The 19,861-nt window shown below is 38.1% G+C and overlaps 5 protein-coding genes across 9 annotated transcripts; 3 read left to right on the forward strand and 2 right to left on the reverse strand.

The window, feature by feature from the left end:
- The first annotated feature begins 81 nt into the window (after positions 1–81).
- LOC136347765 (uncharacterized) lies at positions 82–4,628 on the forward strand. Of its 3 annotated transcripts, none has more exons than XR_010733536.1 (9): positions 82–562; positions 800–1,055; positions 1,108–1,591; positions 2,056–2,268; positions 2,319–2,642; positions 3,005–3,117; positions 3,171–3,533; positions 3,587–3,781; positions 3,839–4,628. XR_010733536.1 is itself a non-coding variant. In XM_066298042.1 (9 exons), exons 1-9 carry the CDS (start codon positions 420–422, stop codon positions 3,873–3,875), a joined length of 2,058 nt encoding a protein of 685 aa, XP_066154139.1. In that variant the 5' UTR covers positions 82–419; the 3' UTR covers positions 3,876–4,628. The 3 variants fall into 3 exon arrangements, 2 of the variants coding, with proteins under 2 accessions (XP_066154139.1, XP_066154140.1); XM_066298042.1 differs by having other exon boundaries at positions 3,587–3,711; XM_066298043.1 differs by having other exon boundaries at positions 84–562; positions 3,587–3,760.
- Positions 4,629–6,053: 1,425 nt separating this feature from the next.
- Positions 6,054–10,095, forward strand: LOC136347860 (spondin-1-like). Of its 2 annotated transcripts, none has more exons than XM_066298223.1 (14): positions 6,054–6,177; positions 6,231–6,424; positions 7,217–7,419; positions 7,477–7,668; positions 7,713–7,919; positions 7,977–8,231; positions 8,284–8,494; positions 8,548–8,739; positions 8,783–8,964; positions 9,015–9,273; positions 9,320–9,493; positions 9,542–9,652; positions 9,710–9,822; positions 9,872–10,095. In XM_066298223.1, exons 2-14 carry the CDS (start codon positions 6,241–6,243, stop codon positions 9,944–9,946), a joined length of 2,358 nt encoding a protein of 785 aa, XP_066154320.1. In that variant the 5' UTR covers positions 6,054–6,177; positions 6,231–6,240; the 3' UTR covers positions 9,947–10,095. The 2 variants fall into 2 exon arrangements, with proteins under 2 accessions (XP_066154320.1, XP_066154322.1); XM_066298225.1 differs by having other exon boundaries at positions 9,542–9,637.
- On the forward strand, positions 10,072–12,435 carry LOC136347861 (spondin-1-like). Of its 2 annotated transcripts, none has more exons than XM_066298226.1 (9): positions 10,072–10,200; positions 10,326–10,545; positions 10,602–10,801; positions 10,859–11,114; positions 11,164–11,322; positions 11,377–11,529; positions 11,588–11,864; positions 11,915–12,143; positions 12,197–12,435. In XM_066298226.1, the coding sequence occupies exons 2-9, from the start codon at positions 10,359–10,361 to the stop codon at positions 12,359–12,361; spliced, it is 1,626 nt and encodes a 541-aa protein (XP_066154323.1). In that variant the 5' UTR covers positions 10,072–10,200; positions 10,326–10,358; the 3' UTR covers positions 12,362–12,435. The 2 variants fall into 2 exon arrangements, with proteins under 2 accessions (XP_066154323.1, XP_066154324.1); XM_066298227.1 differs by having other exon boundaries at positions 10,111–10,196.
- Positions 12,346–13,388, reverse strand: mIF3 (mitochondrial translation initiation factor 3). Its single transcript, XM_066298241.1, has 2 exons — positions 12,745–13,388; positions 12,346–12,681 (listed from the first exon to the last, which is right to left on the reverse strand). Exons 1-2 carry the CDS (start codon positions 13,300–13,302, stop codon positions 12,520–12,522), a joined length of 720 nt encoding a protein of 239 aa, XP_066154338.1. The 5' UTR covers positions 13,303–13,388; the 3' UTR covers positions 12,346–12,519.
- Positions 13,389–13,807: 419 nt separating this feature from the next.
- Positions 13,808–15,881, reverse strand: Traf-like (TNF-receptor-associated factor-like). The gene is made up of 8 exons (XM_066298234.1): positions 15,752–15,881; positions 15,517–15,697; positions 15,208–15,464; positions 14,822–15,155; positions 14,636–14,770; positions 14,441–14,586; positions 14,232–14,387; positions 13,808–14,168 (listed from the first exon to the last, which is right to left on the reverse strand). The coding sequence occupies exons 1-8, from the start codon at positions 15,818–15,820 to the stop codon at positions 13,971–13,973; spliced, it is 1,476 nt and encodes a 491-aa protein (XP_066154331.1). The 5' UTR covers positions 15,821–15,881; the 3' UTR covers positions 13,808–13,970.
- Positions 15,882–19,861: the final 3,980 nt, after the last annotated feature.

Below are 19,861 nucleotides of genomic sequence, written 5' to 3' on the forward strand. Positions count from 1 at the left end.
TGTTATTTACAATATAACATTTGAAGCAAGTAGATAATAGCTGATGAATTTATCCCCGACATGCCTCTTATGTTTCAACGCCTTCTCGACGTTTTTGTTCAATGATCACCCTGTCGCCGTTAGGTTGTTTTTGTATTTTTGTTTGGTCTTCACATCGTGACGTGACGACGTGAGATCATAGAGTTTCCTACTTTCCAGTGAAATTTAATTTATTTTTTATTTTTTATCACATATCTCACATTACTCATCAGTTTTCATTACTTTAAACCTTAATTTATTCTTTATTTCAACACTATTTAAGAGGAAATCAAATTAAACGACCCACCTAACCCAAAAAGTTGGGAATCCTAGGCCAAAGCAAAGGAATGTCAAAATAGAAATTTTTTCAAGAACCTCGCATCAGAATTTTAATTATAAAAATGGATATGTGGAGTGAACCAGTGGGGAATTTAAATGAGGAATTTGCACCAAGCAATCAAAGCACCGAAAGCCCTTTCAGCGAGCAAGAAATGCGCATAATTCTGGACCTCAGTGAAATCAACCTGGAGGAGGATTCAACCTGGTAAGTGCAGTTAAAATTAGCATCCCCTCGTTATTTTAAGCCCAAGAATGTGAGTACTTTGTGCAAGAGTTAAGTAGATAATTTTAAATTTACAAGAGACATACAGTTATATTTTTGCCTAAGTCACAATGTTTTAGAGACCTTTCTGTAAAACTTCTGTAACAAACGTATGAATGCACTATTGCTTATAAACATGTATGAAATTAAGATAGTTTTCTGCCATATTCCTTGTTTAAGGCTGTACAAAACAGGAGGACCCTCAATGACACAAAGTGTCCAGAATTGGTTTGAAGAGTTATCACAAGACTCTTCTGATTGGAATATCTCACAATTAAAGCCAACAAAATCAATTGATACACGCACCTTTACTCGCCCTAAGAAAAAGTATACCCGTCCCAGTATTAGCAATATTGAGCAGGTATATCAGAGTGCTAGCGAGGGCAGTGATATAAATTCCTCTATGGAAGATAAACTTGTTAATTTGACAACCAAAGTAAGCCTATTAAAAATAAATTGTAACATATTACATAGAGTTTCTGTTGAAGGTGCCTCAAACCGTCCAAGAAGATGAGAATGAGTCTATCTTGATGCAGAATTTAAAACCTTTGCAATTTGATCTATCTCAGCCAACTAGCCTTCATAATTTTGACAGTCTTCTATGGGCAGATCCCCACATAGATTCGTTTCAAAACATGTCTCCTCCCAGCATAATGAAGACTTCCTTGTGTTCTTCTATTTTCAGTAATCTCATGGAGGATAGTTTCATTAAAAATGACCCCATATTGAGAGAGATCCGAGACAAGGACTTTACTCAAGCTGCTTTACTGCAAGACATGGAAGCACCCTTGTATCAAAGTATCACTGAAAGTTGTAGTAGTATAAATTCAGACACCCCTGAAGGGTTTTTGAAAAAGGTTACAAGGGAAACCACTTTAAGGAAGAATACTAATTCTTGTGTCTTGGAGAACAATAATGTTACTTTTACACTACCAATGAATGATACATTTGATATTCATTCTTCCAGTGATGGTAAGTTTAATTATTTATAGTCCTTGCTAATGGGCTAAATTTCCTTTGGCCATGAGGTATCTTTATTTATAGCTTTATTGGTTGTTTTGAAGGATAATTAGTGAGATTGTAGAGACCTAAAATTAAGGTTTGTCTATGGGAGGTGGCCATAAATTTCTTGGCCTCATTAAATGCTTATTGTGTTTTGCAACATGGCAATCAGATTATTTGTCTAGATCCAACTTTATTCTGATAAACTCTGCAGTAAAAGTCTTTGCAATCCTATAGATATTTAAAATACCTTATGAGGCATTTTATTAATATGAACTACCTCAGATATAAGAAATTTATGGGATATTAAGTATCCGAATGTTACAGTATTTTAATAACCTACAGCTATTTTAAAAACCTGAATTTCTAACTAAATATTTAATAGCTTTTAAAGGTCTAAGGAAATTATCTATCATTCACATTAACCCCTTTAGGTAGTTCTGGTGTCAAAAACACCACACGTTTGGTGGAATCCAAGACTGCAAATCCTCAGTCAATTGATAAATCTATTGAACAAACACCCAAGGTCAATACGACTTACCGTTTTACTCCCAGAGAACACAATGCCCCCAAATTCGATTTGAGAAACAATAGACTGAGCCTTAATCTCACTGTTGATAGCATACGTAGTTTACAGAAAACGTTAGGTAAGGACTAACTTGATCAAGAGAGATTAGGTTGAAGGCCTGAATTTCAGATGTGGAGGGTTCTAGGAGCATCGAAAATAAGGCTAGTTTGGAAGACTTGGACTTGAGTGGGAAAACTGTGATATTGGATAGTGATAAAGACTTAAAAGAGAGATTGACATTATCCAATGGTGGCATAGATCTGGATCAATTGGCATATGAGCAGGAACAATTTAGGGACACTGAATCTACCAAAACTGACAGTGAGAGATCACCCCTTGGGTCGGCAGATAGTTTAGACAGGACATCTAGTAGTTTGTCTAGTAGCAGTAAAGGGTCCAATAAAGTGCTGAGTATGGAGGATGTGGCTAGCGTGGGCGAGGGACGTCGAATCAGTAAGTCATTAAGTTTATATTATTTTTTTTATACAGTACCTACTCATTAAGCTTGTGAAGTGGGTGCATAAAACACAGTTGTTTACAGCGCTAATTTATTGTTCACTTTCTAACGGAGGCTGTTTCACGTAATTATTCAGACCGTTGCACCAAACCCAGTTATGTATGCGTGATCTCCATAAATTAATTGCAAATTACGGCTTTTCTCAGGGTTTTATGCGGTTAAAATGAAGGAAATAAGGAAATATTTTTATGTATTCCAATTAAACAATTATTTTAACTCACATTATGATTATGCAGGGATTAGGGTTTTAGCTATGCACTTGTTTTATTTACTTTCGTTGTTGGTAACACCATTTTAGGTAGAAATTTATTAATCTCCACTCCAACGGAGCATGTATCAAAAAACCGAAATATTTGGAATTACGACTATTACCCGTCTCCAATTCTCTCAGAAAACGTCCAAAAACCCAAGGTAATTTAATTCGAAAGTAAACAATTATGGAAACTTCACTAAAAGCATTTCAGATAGAACAACCGAACACTAAAATTCTCAGCCGCTTAAACGAACATCAAATCGGACTCAAAACAAGTCAGCAGCGCACTTTACACACTTTGGTGAACACTAAGTCTTTAAAGGCCCTGCCTGGGTCGTGCACAGCATTAAGGAACATTGCGGAGCACCCTCCTTTGGGCGGCATGCCAAACTTGCGGAAAGCACCGGTTCAAAATGCCCGCGCTTCTAGCAATTTGAAGACTATGGATTCGAGACTGAAAGGCTCCTATACAAGTTTGAAGCCGATTAGTGCCAATTTGCCTGTGGCTCCACCTTTAAATTCTGCTCGAATGATTACTAGACCTGGAAATATTGCTTTGCAAGAAGGGAGAAACGTAACAGATATTGAGGTTTATGTGTTTCTGTGGTAATTATTGTTTTACTGCAGATTATGCCAAAATCTGCTCAAATTGGAGATGCAATCATGATGCCACCTAGAGCAAGCGGTCTGCCAAGGCCTACGGGGCGAAGGCCGATTTCGCGGATACCGGCACCGCGCAGTTCCAGCACAAAGTAAGAGATAGTATGCCACTGAAGCACGTCTCTGTTGCTTCTTCTTATTGTAAGCTTGCTTTATTTACTTGTATGTTTATAGTATCTGTATGGTTTTATGTGAAAACAAAATATATTGCTATTTCAGGCCAATTACCATAACGTCAAGAAGCAAGAACTATTGACAAACGCTCACTTTAAGAGTAACTGCCTCCAAAATCACCGTTGTGCCTTAATTTTCCTACAACGTGTCCCTAACGTCTATAGCATATCTACCTACAATTGACTCATTATTGATTCAAGTGTAACTAATAATAAATTATTTACTGTTTTATACATATTATAAATATTGTTTACGGAAAGAATGGATACAGTAAGAGTTTTCGTTATTTTTAGAATTTGTACTTTGGTAATGTCTGAGCTGAAATTATTTTAGATGCTAAATACAGTAGGTAAAAATGCAACTATTTTGCAGTTCATTTTTTTTATCCTGTATATTCTTGAAAAGCAAAACAAAAATCTCTTTGATGCATGAAATTCGGCTGGAGGCATTTCTGAGGTATGGATCCTAAAAGTGATGAGAAAGATTGCTGTATGGATCTTGTCTGTGAGCAACTTAGTCATTGTTTTGTGAGCGAGTGAAAGATCGGGAAAATGCACACTGGGGAGACTCACTAACAACAGTATTAAATTTCTCGAATTACATTTATTTCTGAAGTTCCATTTTTGCGTAAAAATAGCGCTCTCATGCCTTTAAGATAGACCTGAATTGTTCTTTTTAATATTAGTGTATAAACATTTTTGTTGTTCCCTATATTATTAACTACCTTATTGTTGTTTTCTGTTTTGTAATTTTATAGCTGTAGTTTATGAATTAAATTCTGTCAGAATATTAATCTCATTTTTTAACTCGGCTCAATATATTTTATTTACCATAACGTTTTCGGTGGTTTATTTCATTGTTCGATTACTTCGTTTAAAGAACGTTATTTCCGTATAGTTGAGCCCCAAATAACGTCTCTTTAGGGGTCGAGATCTTATGAAAAATGCGACTTGTGCAAAATGCATGCTCCCAAGCAACGCATGCATAAGAAAGGTGCGAATGGATATTGCGAAGTATGCCACTTTAACGTTAATGATGTACAAAGTATTCGCAAAACGCTCAAGCAAGTAAAAATTCTCGATAACTGCAAGGAAACCGACACTCACCATTCAATCAAGAATTGGACTATTATAGTTAAGTGTACATTAATTATTGATAAGCGAGAAATCTAGGTTCGCCCCTCAAAAATATTTCACCCAAACAGGCATTCTATATAGTAATTGATCCCAAACTTATACTCTGACAACAAGTAAGTTTTTTAGACGCATCAGATTGACGGAATTTATAATTATATCCCGACCAATTTTACATGGCGTTTGGCTTCAGAAAATGGTCAATCATCACTTCTTTTCGCAAAAAGTTTGGTCTAAGATGATTCTCCTTCTTTCCTTGGTTGGATAAGGATAAATTTGAGTATTAAATATTTTAAAGAGCGAGATGGTCGTGGTAAAACAATGAGATATACATAGGATCGTTTACGGAGTCAGTCCAATGAAAAACCACATTTAACGCAGACGACCAATTAACTTGATGCTATTTCTTCTGTTATTTTGATATTCATGCATGGCTTAAGAACGTCTTCAATTATCAACTCTCCTTCAAACAAACTTCTCGTTTTCCATTTAAGATGAATCTCAATTAAAACTCCTTGTAAATCACTAACCTTTGTCCGTTTAACTGGTGTTGACATCAACCCTTTATATTTCCCCACTTGTAAAAACGCGCACTATTTGCGAAGAACATTCAGCCATTATTTTCCTCCGTCAACCTCTCGATTCCATTATGTCCATTTTTCAGCGATGGCCAAAAAAATTAAATTTCCTTCGTCTCGATAGATGGGTTCTTGCTTTATCTACTACTTAATCTTGTTCATACATAGGCGAAAACGGCGAGTACTTGCAGATGCTTGCAGTAGAAGGATGATGTTTTATGAGTTATGGAAGAGGTGCATTTAAAAAAAAATGAGTTATAGAGGTGCATGAAAAAGTGAAAGAGACTCAATTTTCGAGACTCCTGATCAGTCCATAACATCGCAAAATCGCAGAAGTACCGAAACATTTCTAAGGGGAACTTTCCTGCCAAAGTTCAAATGTTTAGGTCCCATAATGGCGAACAGGGGTTCATTCAAAAAAATGTGCAATAAATTCTTCTCGATATCTACCAAAATATTCAGTAAAAATACACGAATTTCTCCTAAGCAGGAAAAAGCGGACTGCGCGCTTGCCAGAATCGCGTGTCCAGCCTTCCCTCGACTTCCCACGTTAGTAAGCCAGTTTCAGCTGCAGCTGGTTCAGAACTAATCGAGTTCCGTCTTCCGTCAATGCCCTGCTGAAAGCGGCAAACTTTATCAAAAGTCGCGTCTATGCACCTGTGCTTTACATTCAGTAGGTAAACGATTTTCTACCATTTACAGAACAAATATTTTGTATTTCATCAGATTGAAGAAAATGTTTATTCAATTCCTTCTGATCTCCTCCCTGATGAAACCCGGATACCTATCGGAAATAGGCTTGAGATGCGATATGATCCCCGAAGGGGTAACGGCCCCCAAGTCCCAAGAGGGCCTTAATCGATATAAAATCGAAATTTCTGGAAATCCGGAATCCTACGTGCCCGAGGAACAGTACAGCGGTAAGTTTTGCAAAGCCATTTCCTTATTTAATGCGCTATCCAGTTTCATATATCTGGATTGGGTGACACTAATGATATAATCGGTTTAACTCGGATAAAATATTCAATTTCATGAGGGTATTGATTCAAGCCGTCGTCAATCTTGCGTATGCCACATATTGTTTATTTCTGTCCATAGAACAATTTATTTGCTGTTAAGGGAAACTTGCTGCGAGAATTTAATCTTTGCACAGATAAAAATTCCCCGGAAGCATTGAATGGGCAATAAAGCTGCAAAATCGCCCTCGTTGCAGGAGAAATACGTCAGCAGGCACTAGTTATTGCCTTCCGTTTAATCGGTCCGAGCTAGAGGAATAAGTCGCTTTCTGGCAAGGAGAAACTATTAAAACTGCGTTAAGCCGCAGAGAGAATTTAATAAAACTTAATTGGAAGTTTTCTTCAAAGGCTGTGGCCCTCAGTGAAGCTCAACTGGCTTGATCAAATGAGGTATGGAATCCTTGCCGCTTCATTATTTGTAACTGCAGCCCTCTTTCCTACCTAGAAAACCCAATTTCCGGTATTTTCCCGAACGAAGATCGATATCCGCGTTTAAAAATGATTTTGATTTACAACCTCATTTTTCATTGTGCCCTTTATGACGCGTATCGATTGGCTGAACTAACAAACTCTGTGTTTGTTTCCCTCATATATTTGAATTAATCCCGGGAATGTTCCATAAAATCGCCGAGTCTTTATCGCTGCTAGCGTTGCGTTGATGTAACCGAAAATAATCCACTCTTCTGATATGTGTAGTGTTCCTGAGGACAGATCAGGAATCCCCTTACAAATTCACCCACTTCATCTTCTCGGTGGTGAATGAAAACCCAGAGAAGAACATCGATTCGGAAACCTCAATCGGCTCCCTACAGTTATACGGCGATGCTCTCACGAAATTCAGCGAAAGCTGCCAGAACGCCGTGGTGGAGGCTGATACTCAGCCAAAAGTGGAAGTCCAGGTTTTATTGGAAGAATGAACTTTCCATGGTTACTTTACTGATTAATTATTAATCCAGTTCTTGTGGTTGGCTCCTGTCAAGGGCAGCGGCTGCATCAAATTCAAAGCAACAGTCGTAGAATCTGTAGACGTTTGGTTCAGCGAAGATGAAGATCTCATGAAGACGTTGTGTGAAGAAGCGCCGGACTCTGAAGACACCCAACCGAAGGTGTTGAAGCACTGTTGCACTTGCGATGAAGCTAAATACGAGGTGAGTCGCTCTAAACTGGTAGATTCGTAGCTTATTGATCGCAGGTGACGTTCGAGGGGTTGTGGTCGAGAAACACGCATCCCAAAGACTTCCCCAGCAATGGCCGCATAACTAGATTCAGCGACATAATCGGGGCCTCGCATACTGTCAACTACAGTTTCTGGAATTACGGAGAATTCGCCAGCGAAGGGCTGCAGCAGCTGGCAGAGTACGGAAACACGAGATTGCTGGAAAGCGAGCTTAAAGCTAAGGTCCTGCAGTTTCAATTGCGAAGACTCCAACGTCCCTTCATTCAGTATATAATATAGAGTGACCACATAAGAACGATAATCAAGGCTCGAGGCGTGAGCTTTCCCAACATAACGGGCAAAACCTTCGCAGTGTTTCGCGTGGACAACAAACACCACTTGATGTCCATTGTGTCCATGATTGACCCGTCCCCTGACTGGATCGTAGGCGTGTCAGGGCTGGAGCTCTGCCTCAGAAATTGCTCTTGGGTGGAGTCCAAAGCTCTGAATCTTTATCCATGGGATGTAGGCACTGACGATGGAATCACATATTTGGTATTTTTCCGCATTTGCAACCGTTAAACTGGTTGATTTGGGCTTAATTTAGTCAGTTAATCAACCGGCGGTCACTAAACAACCGATAAGACGTCTGAAATTCGACTATCCGGACGACGCCCGGTCACCATTTTATGATCCGACAGGAGCTTCCATGAAGCCCTTCGCCCGGTTGAAGTTAACGCGTCAAAGATTGTACGAGAAAAGATGCGATTTTCAGCCCGAGGATGCGGATGAGAATAATTCGCATTGCGAAACTACGGGTAAGTACATTTTATGGTAAGAGCGCAGGGTTAAGTCATTAAATTCTAATCAGCTTGGTCGGATTGGTCTGCCTGCTCCGTGACATGCGGCAGAGGTGTGAAGTACAAGCAGCGCCGCTATAAAAACGAAGAAAGCAAATATATCTGCCACAAAAGATTGACTGAGAGGGCAACTTGCGAGGCAGTCCAGAAATATTGTCCTCAAATCAGGAGGAAGGAGCTTGAGGACCCCATGTGCGAGCTTGGTGAGTTTCTCACATTGAACAGACCGAATACGCATGTATTTAGGACCCTGGTCGCCTTGGTCTGGTTGTAGCGCGACTTGCGGAAAGGGGACCAAGACCAGAGATCGGAAATTCAAGAGTCGATACGCTGCCAAGAGGTGTGTACGCAGGAGGACGCAGCCATTGGTTTTGCAGCAAAATTTGGAGTGTTTTGTGGACCAGAAGTGCGACGAATATGAAGACTTTGTATTAGTCAAAAGCATTAAGAAAATTTAAAGTAAAAGAAATATTTCCAGGAGGAATTGCAGGAGTGTCCCGAAAGGCCTTGGACTGACTGGTCCCCCTGCTCAGCTACATGCGATAAAGGCTTCAAGGAGCGCTACAAATTATCACTCAAGTACACAGGACACGAAGCAATCTTCGGGCCGAAGGCCCATAAGAAAGATTCCCAAGTTAGTGACGGATTTGACCCTGATGACCCATGCGAACAGAGAGTTCGCGAGACAGTAGAATGCTTCGAACGGCCGTGCGACAAGGGCAAGGCCCTTCCTGAAGGTAAAACTACCCTCTAATCCTCCCTTAAACAAGTACTTTGTTACAGCATACGTATGCGGGCTACCCAAAGACGTGGGGGCTTGCAAGAGCAACGTGGATCGTTGGTATTTCGACGTCACCAAAGGCCATTGCGAAATTTTTAGTTTTAGCGGATGCGAGGGCAACCAAAACAACTTTAACACCCTGGAGCAGTGCCAGACTCTGTGTTCTCAATATCACCGTAAGTTTTTCAGCCCCCATTAAATCGAACATAACGAAGATTTTTCAGAGGAATTGATGGCAAATTCTACGTTGAAGCGGAAAGGTTTGGAGGCTTCGATCTCCGGGGTTATGTCCTATAACATACAGAACGACGCCACTACCGGTAATAAGAAATGTGGTATAGCACCACCAGGATTTTAGAGTCAACAAGTCTCAATGGAAATTAACGTTTCAGCCTACATTTACTCATCGGTAAACTGCGAAATGTCCAAATGGACTGAGTGGTCCGAGTGTAACGTTGGTGGTGATTGCGGGCCTGGGTACAAGTTCAAGTATCGACACGTTCAGGTGAAAATTTGCCATATATTAAGACTGTTTGTTTAGGTGATATTTGCAGGTAGCGCCCCAAAACGGCGGAGCACCCTGCTCGAAGAGGATGATGAAAAAGAAGCGATGTTTCGTGGAGTGTTAGGGATGATTGTTTTAGACGTAATGGGAGAAATTATGCTTATAAGGAACGATCCACTAAATGTGTTTAGTAGTAAGACGTATTGATAGTTCGCAATAATTTATTTATCACGAGACGAGATTACGTATAAACAATAAATGCAGATAAGACACGTTGGGCTAAGATGAATTATTATCCTGCTTGTTTCACTCGAAGTAGCCAGAACATTAAGATGGTGATTCGCGACCATAAACCTTAATAAATCCTCAAATACGTAGGTAAAAACTCTTTTAACAAAGTGACCAAACCCGATTCTTTATTGGGTAAAGGGAACATATTATTATCTCTTATCAAGTTTCTGTTAGAAAAATCTGTGTCAAAGAAACAAATCTTATCGTTCTAGGTCTAGGCCTCGCCACTAATTTATTATTCCAAAATGTACCGGCTTCTAAGACAAATCCTAATTATAGCGTCACTATCGGTATTCCAAGTCTCCTCTCATCGATGCGACAAAATTCCTGCAGATTTGATATTCAACGAACAAACGCGGCCTAATAGCGGCTATTACTTGTTAGACATAGAAGGCAAGCCTGAGAAGTACTCACCAAATAGCAAGTACAGAGGTAGGTAAGTTACTGTATCACTTAACTTAGTAATTAAAATTCTCATAAAATCGAAGTAACAATCAAAGCGGATTTTTACAACCGCCCTGGATCAAAGTTCACACAATTCATCCTCACCCTTGACTCGAAACCCGATCTAGACCAGGAAGTGACTCGTCAAACTGGAAATTTTAAATTAGGGCTGGATTCCCTGTCTCAGTTTAGTCATAAATGCGTGAATACTGTCATTGAGACTAATACGCAGCCAAAAAGCCAAGTGAGAGCAATATTCGCCCTCCGCGCCTGCTGTTACACCACTTACTGTTTCTTGTAGATATCTTTAATATGGATGACTCCGCCGCCCAATAGCGGATGCGTCATCATCAAAGCCACAGTAATTGAATCTAAGGAGCATTGGTTTGCAGACGATTTAACTGCTGAAGATGGGTATTTAACCAAGACTCTGTGTGAAAATTCTGATGAGGACGAGGACACTTTACCGGAGATTTTGGACTATTGCTGCGCCTGCGACGAGGCCAAGTATGAAATGGCCTTTCAGGGAAATTGGATCAGGAACAATCATCCCAAAGGTTTACTTTATCATTCATCAATTGAACCAATTAAACGGAGATTTTTTAGGCTTTCCTGAAGATCCTTTTACGACCAAATTCAGTGACATAATCGGGGCGTCTCATAAAAATGGTCAAGAGTTCTGGGGAGAGGGAGCGGAGCCCAGTCAGGGCCTAAAAGAACTTGCATTTAATAGCAGTACTATGTCGCTAGAGGCAGAGCTTAAGGGTAAGTTTTACCCTTGATTTCATATCTTTAATTTCACGATTATAATTATTTAAGAAAATATCGCAAATTTGCATACTATCATTAAAGCAAGAGGTCTAGCTTACCCACATATTACCTCCTCCACATACGCAATTTTTAGAGTTGATAATCAGAATCACTTAGTGTCTCTCGTAAGCAAAATTATGCCCTCGCCAGACTGGATTGTCGGTCAGTATTTCTTGCAAAAATTAACAAAAAAATTATCCACAATCAACATAATTATTAGGAGTGCCAAGCTTTGAACTATGTTTATCAAATTGCTCTTGGAAGCAACAGAGAACTGTTAATCTATACCCAAAAGATGTAGGAATCAACGACGCCTTAGAATACACTGGCAATGAGCTCAATTCAAACCCAAATCCCATTATAACCGAAATTACGACCACTCAACCACCAGATCCAAAATCGCCTTTTTATGACGAATCTGGTGAACCCATGAAGCCGATTGCAATGCTGCATTTCAGACTGCAGAAAATCTACAAGAAGGACTGTGATCCTGATAGGTAACACATAGAAACATCATAATTTGTTTGGGAGATTTATGTCTTCACAGAAAACCTCCAGATGAGGTTGTTGAGGAAACTACAATCAAAACAGGCCAATATAAAGATGATAAATGTGAATCCGATGGCTGGAGCAAATGGTCAAGCTGCAGTGTGGAGTGTGGGAAAGGCCATATGACTCGAAATATTAAGTTAAAACATCCAGATTTGTGTGAGAATGTCACAAGAGATGAGACGCTAGAGTGCGATTCTCCCTGTGAAGAGGCAGAGGAGGAGAAGGTAATAAAAAAATAAATTATACTTTATTAGTTACTGCTTTAAAATGTTTCTAGCATATATGTTCCCATATAATATGGACTAAATGGACTCCTTGCAGTATGTCCTGTGGCAAGGGCACTAAAATGAGGTACAGAACCCTAAGCCAAGCAGTTGAAGAGGATGAAACTGATACAAAATGTGTCAGCAAAGAAGTGGTGGTATGTGAGGAAGATTGTTAGAATTTTTTATTTTAATTTTATATCATACTTACATTATAGAAACAAAATAATAAAAATATTTATTTTTTCTTTTTTGCCTGGGTTTTATTCCTATATAGCAAATAGAAAAAGTAATATTTACCACCTAAGAAGAAGCAAATTCCTGTTAACACGACTAGTCATAGTGACAAATCCTTTCTATTATTCTCTTCTTGTTCAGAGTTTTGTTTTGTTTCTTTCAAAGGAAGAATTTGAAATTTAATGTCAGTTCCCTTTTGCCGTTTCTGGACTAGTCTGCCAATGCTTGTGATATTTTTTTCTAACAAAGAATATATATTCTCCTAAAAATAATTGTTAATTTTTTGTACAGTAATTCTCAAATTAAATTCTACAATTTGACTTACAGCTTTAACATTATTATTAACATTTCCATTGATAACTACTCGAACCTCATGTTTTTTTTCCAGCCACTTTGCTATTTTCTTGATATTGGTTTGTAAATCGTGTTCACTGATATTCTGGCTCAATATAAGCATTTTCTCCCCTTTAAAAGGGCCTTTTAGTTTCTCACTCTTTTTGCGTTCTCGCTGTTTTAAGTCTTCGGCAAGATATTCCGCACCAGTGAACAATTTATATACAGGACGTTCAGATTTCGTATCCAAATCAATGATTTTCACCAACTTCATATCTCGCCTTTTTGCAATTCTTTGTGCCTCTTCAACAGTAATCACTGAGATGTCATCCCCAGAAAGCAGCGTGATTTTGGGTATTGGACTAGTTTTTTTTCTTTGGGGCTTTTCAGTCTGAGGTTTTATTTCTAAAGTTGATGGGTTCTTGTTCAAATCGGTTCGACTATTGAGGGGGCATGTTATTGACGAATATTCTAGGAGTTTTTGCAAATAAATTTTGCGAGGTGGGCAGGTTGTGTTAAATTGAAGAAATAATCTTCTCATAAACATCATTTAATAACACCACTTGCTGCTAAAGTTCACATTAAATAAAATTACTAGAAGAACCAAAATAATAAACAAGAGTATTTAACCTCATTTTAAATATTAGGTTCCAGAGCAGTAAAATTGACATATTGTTATTTCATTTACTCGTGTTTTAAGAAACAGAGATAAAACATTACTCTTGTCACGTCATCTATAGTGTAAATCTTTTGTGTTTTAACCTCAAAATCTTGAAATTTGGGCAACTAATAATTATTACTGTTTTTAAATACCAATAAACGTAATTAACCAAATTGTTAATTATAATTACCTGGTAGTTCTTTAATACTGCTTCTTGGCAATGGTGAGAATCACTGCGGAAAGGGTGAAATCATAGTTTTTTCCGTGTACATTAAGGTATTAATATGTTTATTATGTGACAGACTACTTAAATTTATTTTCAAATCACATGGGATTCTGCTTTCTGACTATAGTGAAAATCACCTCCGAAAGGCTCAAATCATAGTTCTTTCCATGTACTTTCAGATATTGATTTATTTATTAGACGAGTGAGTTTACTTAAATTCGATTGCAAATTTCGCTTGTGTTTACCACCTTTTCATATCTCCTTGGATATTACCAAATGAAAATTATAAAACAAGGTATTATTTAACTTAAAACTATGACCCATTCATAAGTTATAAACTAGTTTCATATTTGGATTTATCATTACGAATATTTATATCTAGGAAAAAGGTGTCGTCTTTTATGTAATTTTCTTTAAACAGTGTTGAATGAGGTATGAAAATGTAAGTGGAAGATGATTCTTGAGGTTCATCTTCTTCTTTGTCGCCTTCGTCCCTCTTTGTCTTAATGTATTTGGAAAAATCCTTTTTCTAAAAAGTATTAAGTGATGGAAATATTGTGACTTTCAGTTATTAACAACTGTTAATCTATACTTGAGAATTATTATTTGTCAGGTCCCTCAAAGTAATGTGCCCCTCAATTATACAAGGCCAAGTCAAAAGAGCATCATATTCCCCTTTGAGTATGTGAAAGCAGGCCAAGGCATGTCGGTCTTTCCATTTATAGAGCCCATTTATATAGAGCAAGACCTAAAAAAGTTCATAATATTGAAACAACGAAATTCATTCGCCGTGTCACTGACCCTCATTTTATACCCATACTGAGTGGTATAAAATATGGGACTTTTCAAAACAATATCATTTTCTTTCGCTCTCTTCAATTTCGATTCTACATCTGTTATTCGCCATATAAGTCTTTGATAAATAGCACTTTCAGTCGCACTCAAATCTACGAACAACCAATAGATTTAGAATCAATATAATTTTCAAATTAAGACCTTCAAGAATCTCTATGTTAATTTTCATCTGGTTGACTTCTTGCCTTATGGTGCTGAAGTCCCGTTCCATGATTTCAATCTTTTCAGCTGCTTCTGAGGAAATTTGACTTACAGCTCTAATATCAAAAACCAGCCCTAAAAGAATTTTTAATTACATTAGAAAGTTCTGCAGGGACTCGCTGTTACCAGCAGATTTAGCCTTCTGCTCGTCCAAAGAACTCTTTATTGCCTGAATTTCCTGTACAGCATTCTGAAGAACTCCAGTTTGCTCCAACCACATATTTTCAAATGACTCATTTTGCTTGTTGAAGGTAGTTCTAATGTCTTCTAGGTTCCTGACAAAATCGATTTCCACGTTCCTGGAACGCGAATTTTCTTTATAGAAATTTTGCTTCGTTACGTTCAAATCTATTTGCAAATTTTGGACTTGCAGTAGTTTTTCTTGGATGAAATTCGATAGTTTTGCAGAGTCTTGTTTTATTGAAGTGATTGAGGATAAAGAGTCATTCAAAGAAGTCAACTGAAACGTTCAAGTGGTTTATTGAATATTTTTGCGAGATGTATTTACGTACTTGAGAGTCAACTTTCTTCTTCCACTCCATTAAATACCCGTTAATGTAGTTGAATTTTTGAATGGCCTGCGAGTGCTTGTTAACAGCGTCTTTTACTTCTACGAAGTTGATATGCACTTCCCGGGGGTGAATAGGATCGGAGTCTACCACTTGAAAATTGCCATGCCTTGAAGTTTCCATTTTTAGCTCCAAATCTGCCAAATGTTTTTGGAGTTTCCCGATTTCCTCTTGGTGCTTCTGTTGCTTGTCAAATTTGCCTGTAATACAAATTTTATGGTCAAACTCGTTTTAAAAAACATACTTTTATACTCATGGTGGAAGTAGAATTTAACGGCAAGTTGCCAAAGGAATGTGCCAAGTCCAAACTTGCAGATTTCCTTACATTATTGATACATTCAGTTTTGTGTTTAATCATGCTATCTCTGGACACGTAAGACCCGCATTTATACGGGCAAGGCACGAGCACTTTGGAACAGAGCGAAGTGTGGCCCTAAAAAGGAATTTTTAAATGACAAAAAAATGCGAAGTCTTGTAGGTATAGTACCACTTCCGATTCATTTTCGATAAGCTTAGTGCAAAAATAGCAGGTGAAGGGGCGTCTATTATTACTCATGTTTATTAGAAATTTCCCAAACACACTGATGTTGAAGGTAAACTGAGGAATCAGGATTAATTTCAGTCGTATCAGCGAGCATGAAAGATAAGATAAAATTGTATGTAAATCGTGTAGAAAGGAGGAATGATAATCAAAGATTGAATGATTTTTGAACTATATGTTGCGAGTTAGGTACTTTATTGTGGTGAATCTTTATCAGACACAACTAGGGTGATTAAACCGTTTGCATCAACTTTGCATCGTGATAACGCATTGGAAATAGATTTTCTGCACTAATCGGCGGTTTATAACATAATCGAGACATTGATAACTACATACCGTGCCAATTAAAGCAATATCTAACTTCTCCTTGAGTATTTCGCCAAAGGCAACTTTATTTGCAAATATGTACACCTCGTTAATAAAACTTATTCCTTTCTTAACTTTACGCTCTTCAACGAAATCCATACATTACCTATGTTTAGGGCCCCGTTTCAATGGCATGAACATTGGTTCGGCGAGGTCTGGAACGTTTTCTTCAGAAAAAAATTCAGAATGAAATAGTTCTGGTGTTTTTTTAAGCAAAACACTTAAAGGCAAATTTAAACATGAATAAAATTGTTGGGATATTTAAATTCCCACTATGCAGTTAACTTTTAGGTCCAACGCTTGATAAAGGTTTTTTTTTACCGATTGGGGTCTTAAATTAGATAATCCGGAAAAATTCTACTGTACAGACGTTCTGTAATGGAGTTAACTCGGTTTTTAATTGATTTACTAATGTATTTTCTAATAATGAAAGTGTGCAAGAAGCAGGTTCGGCCAAGCTTCTTCTGCACGTTTTCCGTGAAACATTCGTTGAGGAAACTCTTTTCATGTCTCTCCTAATTTTTGTGCCCTTTTAAAGATTGAATCCTGTTACGTGAGAACAAATAGATGAGAATAGCGCCGTAATACACCAATGTCGAAAGAAGTTATGAAATGCCCCCGGTATAATGCTATCCTTTTCTCCGACTAATTGAATTTCTCATAAATCCATCCTTGTTACGCATTTGTTTCGGCGGCATGCTTCTGTACCCCGCAACACATAATACAGCAATAGTTACCGGGGACTTTTGCCAAGTTCATTAACACAGCGTTTGGTGTTAAATGGATTGGCAGAAACAAAAAGAATGTGTCACGGCTAATGGAGGGCTATGAAGGCAGATGAGTGAATTCTAAGCATTCAGTATCGTAATGTCTGATAATGTGGTAGGGAGGAAAGTTGTTACCACTACACCTACAGGCTAAAATCGCACATTAGACATTTAGACTCTTTTTGGAAGTGAAATGCTCGGTTCTTTGAGCTATAAATTACATTGTTTTTATTTTTGTCCATCTAATTTGTTTATCTCTTTATTTCGTGTTATTTTTAAACCAAACCTTGAGGTACCTCGTGCCAAATAATGAGGATTATTTGTGGCTGTAATAGTAGATTTAAAACAACCATGGAACTGCGTTTTTGGGCTTTAAAACTCCAATCATATTCCTCAGCAACGATCTTTAGATGCCTTTTAAACAAACGTTTGCGGTATTTTGGCCTTTCATCTGCCTGGTGCTCGATCAGTGCTCACGGTCAATATGCCCGAAATAAATAATTAAATGTCTGGATCGCGCCGCTGGTTTTACAAAAGTGTTAATTTTAACCAATGAATAATTTTGGCTTCGCTAAAGGATACGTATCAAGTGTGAATCAGCGAAAAACTATTGGTTGACCCGAATTAGAACGGGGGCTCTGTTGCGTGGGCGCCCAAACGACTCGGGTTTTTCAAAAAAAAAATTTGTGTGACAGACTGGAATGGCTGACGATGTCCCAAAGCCAAATCTGTAGGAATCGCGTATAAACAGATTGATGGTGATGAATAATCCTCGTTTCGTGACGTCCGACTATAAAGATTTTTGTTTTCGAGCCGCTGAAAAAGCTCAAATAAAAAATAGCTATACACAAATTTCGTATTCCCCTCGATGAAAATATCTCCTAAACTGTCTGAGTTGTGTCTCGTTTCGACCATTCTTGCCCCCACACTCGGCTCTATTTCGAAAATGTGACTCAAAAGAGGTATTAAAATACATGTCCTAATTCAGTTGATGTTGGCCAACCGATGTAGAGACGTAAATAGCGGAGACAAGCCCGTGCCAAAATCTGATATTATTCATATTCGAAGCCGCACTCTATAAAAAGATTCTCGTCTAATAATCCATTATTTAAATAAATTAGTAAGCAACGAAGTATGCATGCGATAGTTTCATAGGCTTCAAATGACATAATTTATTCCAGTTGGCAATAATAAGCATTTCGTTATTAAAGTTCCCGTCTAATCAACAAAGACAGTGAACGTCTTATTTTATTCATCAAAAATGTGGCAATTTTATTGCTGATTATAAGATTGAATACGTAAAAATCATGGAAAGTTTTCCAGTTTCTACGATCGAAAGACATGTCTGACGTTAATGCGACGAACCGAAATAATTTTGCATTTTGCACGAATTCTGAGCGGTAGATGAAAAGATCTCAATGATGCTGACCGCACTTTACTTCTAAAAATGATTTATTTTATGTACTATTAATTGCGTTAACTTTACGGCTTTGGCAACGAAAATGCTCTTATCCACCTAAGAGAATTCCTTCAATTGGGTGCCTGGTAACGTTCTAAATATGTACTTGCACAATTTGGCATGAATAAAAACGAAACGGGTTCATCATTCCCCCATTATTTTTAATAAGCTTTTGGATCGATTGCGGTCCAAATGGTTAATGAGCGAAACCTTTCCATTACCTGGACATTTCAACTAAATATTTTCATAAATATGAAGCCGTTGTATGCGGCTACCTACGCCAGGGTTTATACTGATGGCTGGCAGCTGGCTATTCAAGATTTAACTTATAATTTTCACGTGCTATGTATAAAGTAATGCATAATAAATTGTGCAATTACAGTAGGCGTACAAGTGAAATCGAAAACTCTAAAAAAAATACGCCCTGTAGATATTGAACGTTTGACGTTGCGCTTCGTGACGGATCACAGAACCATATTTGACTCCCGTTCCTCCTCGTCATGGCGAGGCTTCATCCGGCGAAGAGCGCACTGCCAGACCACGCCTCTTTCTTCTGATTGTCGCATGCGCTCCAGCCTGTATTGTTTTTTCATCGGACACAGTACAATCAGTCCTGCTTGATCCCTTTCTCTTCCCCTTTTCTGTTATGGCAAGTCTTCGTCCAGCCACTCTCGCCTTCCAATTCCTTGTGCGAAAGTTTTAGAGGCGCTGTGCAGGCTGCGCAACGTCTCCAAGGCAGTGCACATCCTTAACTCGATTGACTTAAATTATTGAAAAAAGCGGGTCAATTTGTCTGCCTTCATTCGCGACATACAGGGTGGTTCCTCTTGGGTAAAATAAAACTAAAACGCGTTATAAATGTGTTTTGAATCGTATATATTTCCTTGAATTAGATATGTTAAATTTGATCAGAGATGTGTAAGAGTCTGGATTTTAATTCCAAAAACGAAACCAGAAAATGTCAAAGGATTATGAAAATTGCAAGAATCTACTGGGCGTTACTATTTTTGTGTTAAAATCCGACAGACCAGCTTCGGGGGCACGCCTTTGAAATTCCTGAATAAGCTCTGATATATCTAAGAGATACTCCATAACATGTTTGTTTTATTATTTACATTTTCATTAAACGACGATATTCCACTTCAAGTGTCCTTAGTATTTTTAAAAATAGTAAATGATTAATTTTTTTCTACATTTCAACACGTAATTTCGCTCGGCCTAGTTAGAGTAACAAATGTTCACAAGAAGAGCATGTTCCATTTTTGCAAGAAACATTATTTGTTTTTGGAGTAAAACATAAATCTCTTGTAAATCAGTAAGGCAGTGTGAAATAAAATAATCTTCGATACACCTGCATCAGGTGTTTTTACGGTACTCGTTGATATTTTCCAGACTCCGGTCCGGACGTCACCGTGCCCTTAAACATCTCGCAGTGTAATGCGTTACCTACTGCACTTGTGGCGT

The sequence above is a fragment of the Euwallacea fornicatus genome, chromosome 30 (assembly GCF_040115645.1).
Source record: "Euwallacea fornicatus isolate EFF26 chromosome 30, ASM4011564v1, whole genome shotgun sequence".
Lineage (NCBI taxonomy): Eukaryota > Metazoa > Arthropoda > Insecta > Coleoptera > Curculionidae > Euwallacea > Euwallacea fornicatus.

Coding starts and splice junctions, on each gene's coding strand:
- LOC136347765 (XM_066298042.1), top strand. CDS start 420: ATGGATATGTGGAGTGAACCAGTGGGGAATTTAAATGAGGAATTTGCA. Junction 3,118..3,170: donor AAAACGTCCAAAAACCCAAG/GTAATTTAATTC, acceptor AAAGCATTTCAG/ATAGAACAACCGAACACTAA. Junction 3,712..3,838: donor CCGCGCAGTTCCAGCACAAA/GTAAGAGATAGT, acceptor TTGCTATTTCAG/GCCAATTACCATAACGTCAA.
- LOC136347861 (XM_066298226.1), top strand. CDS start 10,359: ATGTACCGGCTTCTAAGACAAATCCTAATTATAGCGTCACTATCGGTA. Junction 11,115..11,163: donor CAGGAACAATCATCCCAAAG/GTTTACTTTATC, acceptor GAGATTTTTTAG/GCTTTCCTGAAGATCCTTTT. Junction 12,144..12,196: donor AAGAGGCAGAGGAGGAGAAG/GTAATAAAAAAA, acceptor AAATGTTTCTAG/CATATATGTTCCCATATAAT.
- Traf-like (XM_066298234.1), bottom strand. CDS start 15,820: ATGAGTAATAATAGACGCCCCTTCACCTGCTATTTTTGCACTAAGCTT. Junction 15,465..15,516: donor AAATTCTACTTCCACCATGA/GTATAAAAGTAT, acceptor TTTGTATTACAG/GCAAATTTGACAAGCAACAG. Junction 14,587..14,635: donor TAACATAGAGATTCTTGAAG/GTCTTAATTTGA, acceptor GGTTGTTCGTAG/ATTTGAGTGCGACTGAAAGT.
- LOC136347860 (XM_066298223.1), top strand. CDS start 6,241: ATGTTTATTCAATTCCTTCTGATCTCCTCCCTGATGAAACCCGGATAC. Junction 6,425..7,216: donor GCCCGAGGAACAGTACAGCG/GTAAGTTTTGCA, acceptor TGATATGTGTAG/TGTTCCTGAGGACAGATCAG. Junction 8,965..9,014: donor GCGACGAATATGAAGACTTT/GTATTAGTCAAA, acceptor AAATATTTCCAG/GAGGAATTGCAGGAGTGTCC.
- mIF3 (XM_066298241.1), bottom strand. CDS start 13,302: ATGATGTTTATGAGAAGATTATTTCTTCAATTTAACACAACCTGCCCA. Junction 12,682..12,744: donor TTAATAATAATGTTAAAGCT/GTAAGTCAAATT, acceptor AATTATTTTTAG/GAGAATATATATTCTTTGTT.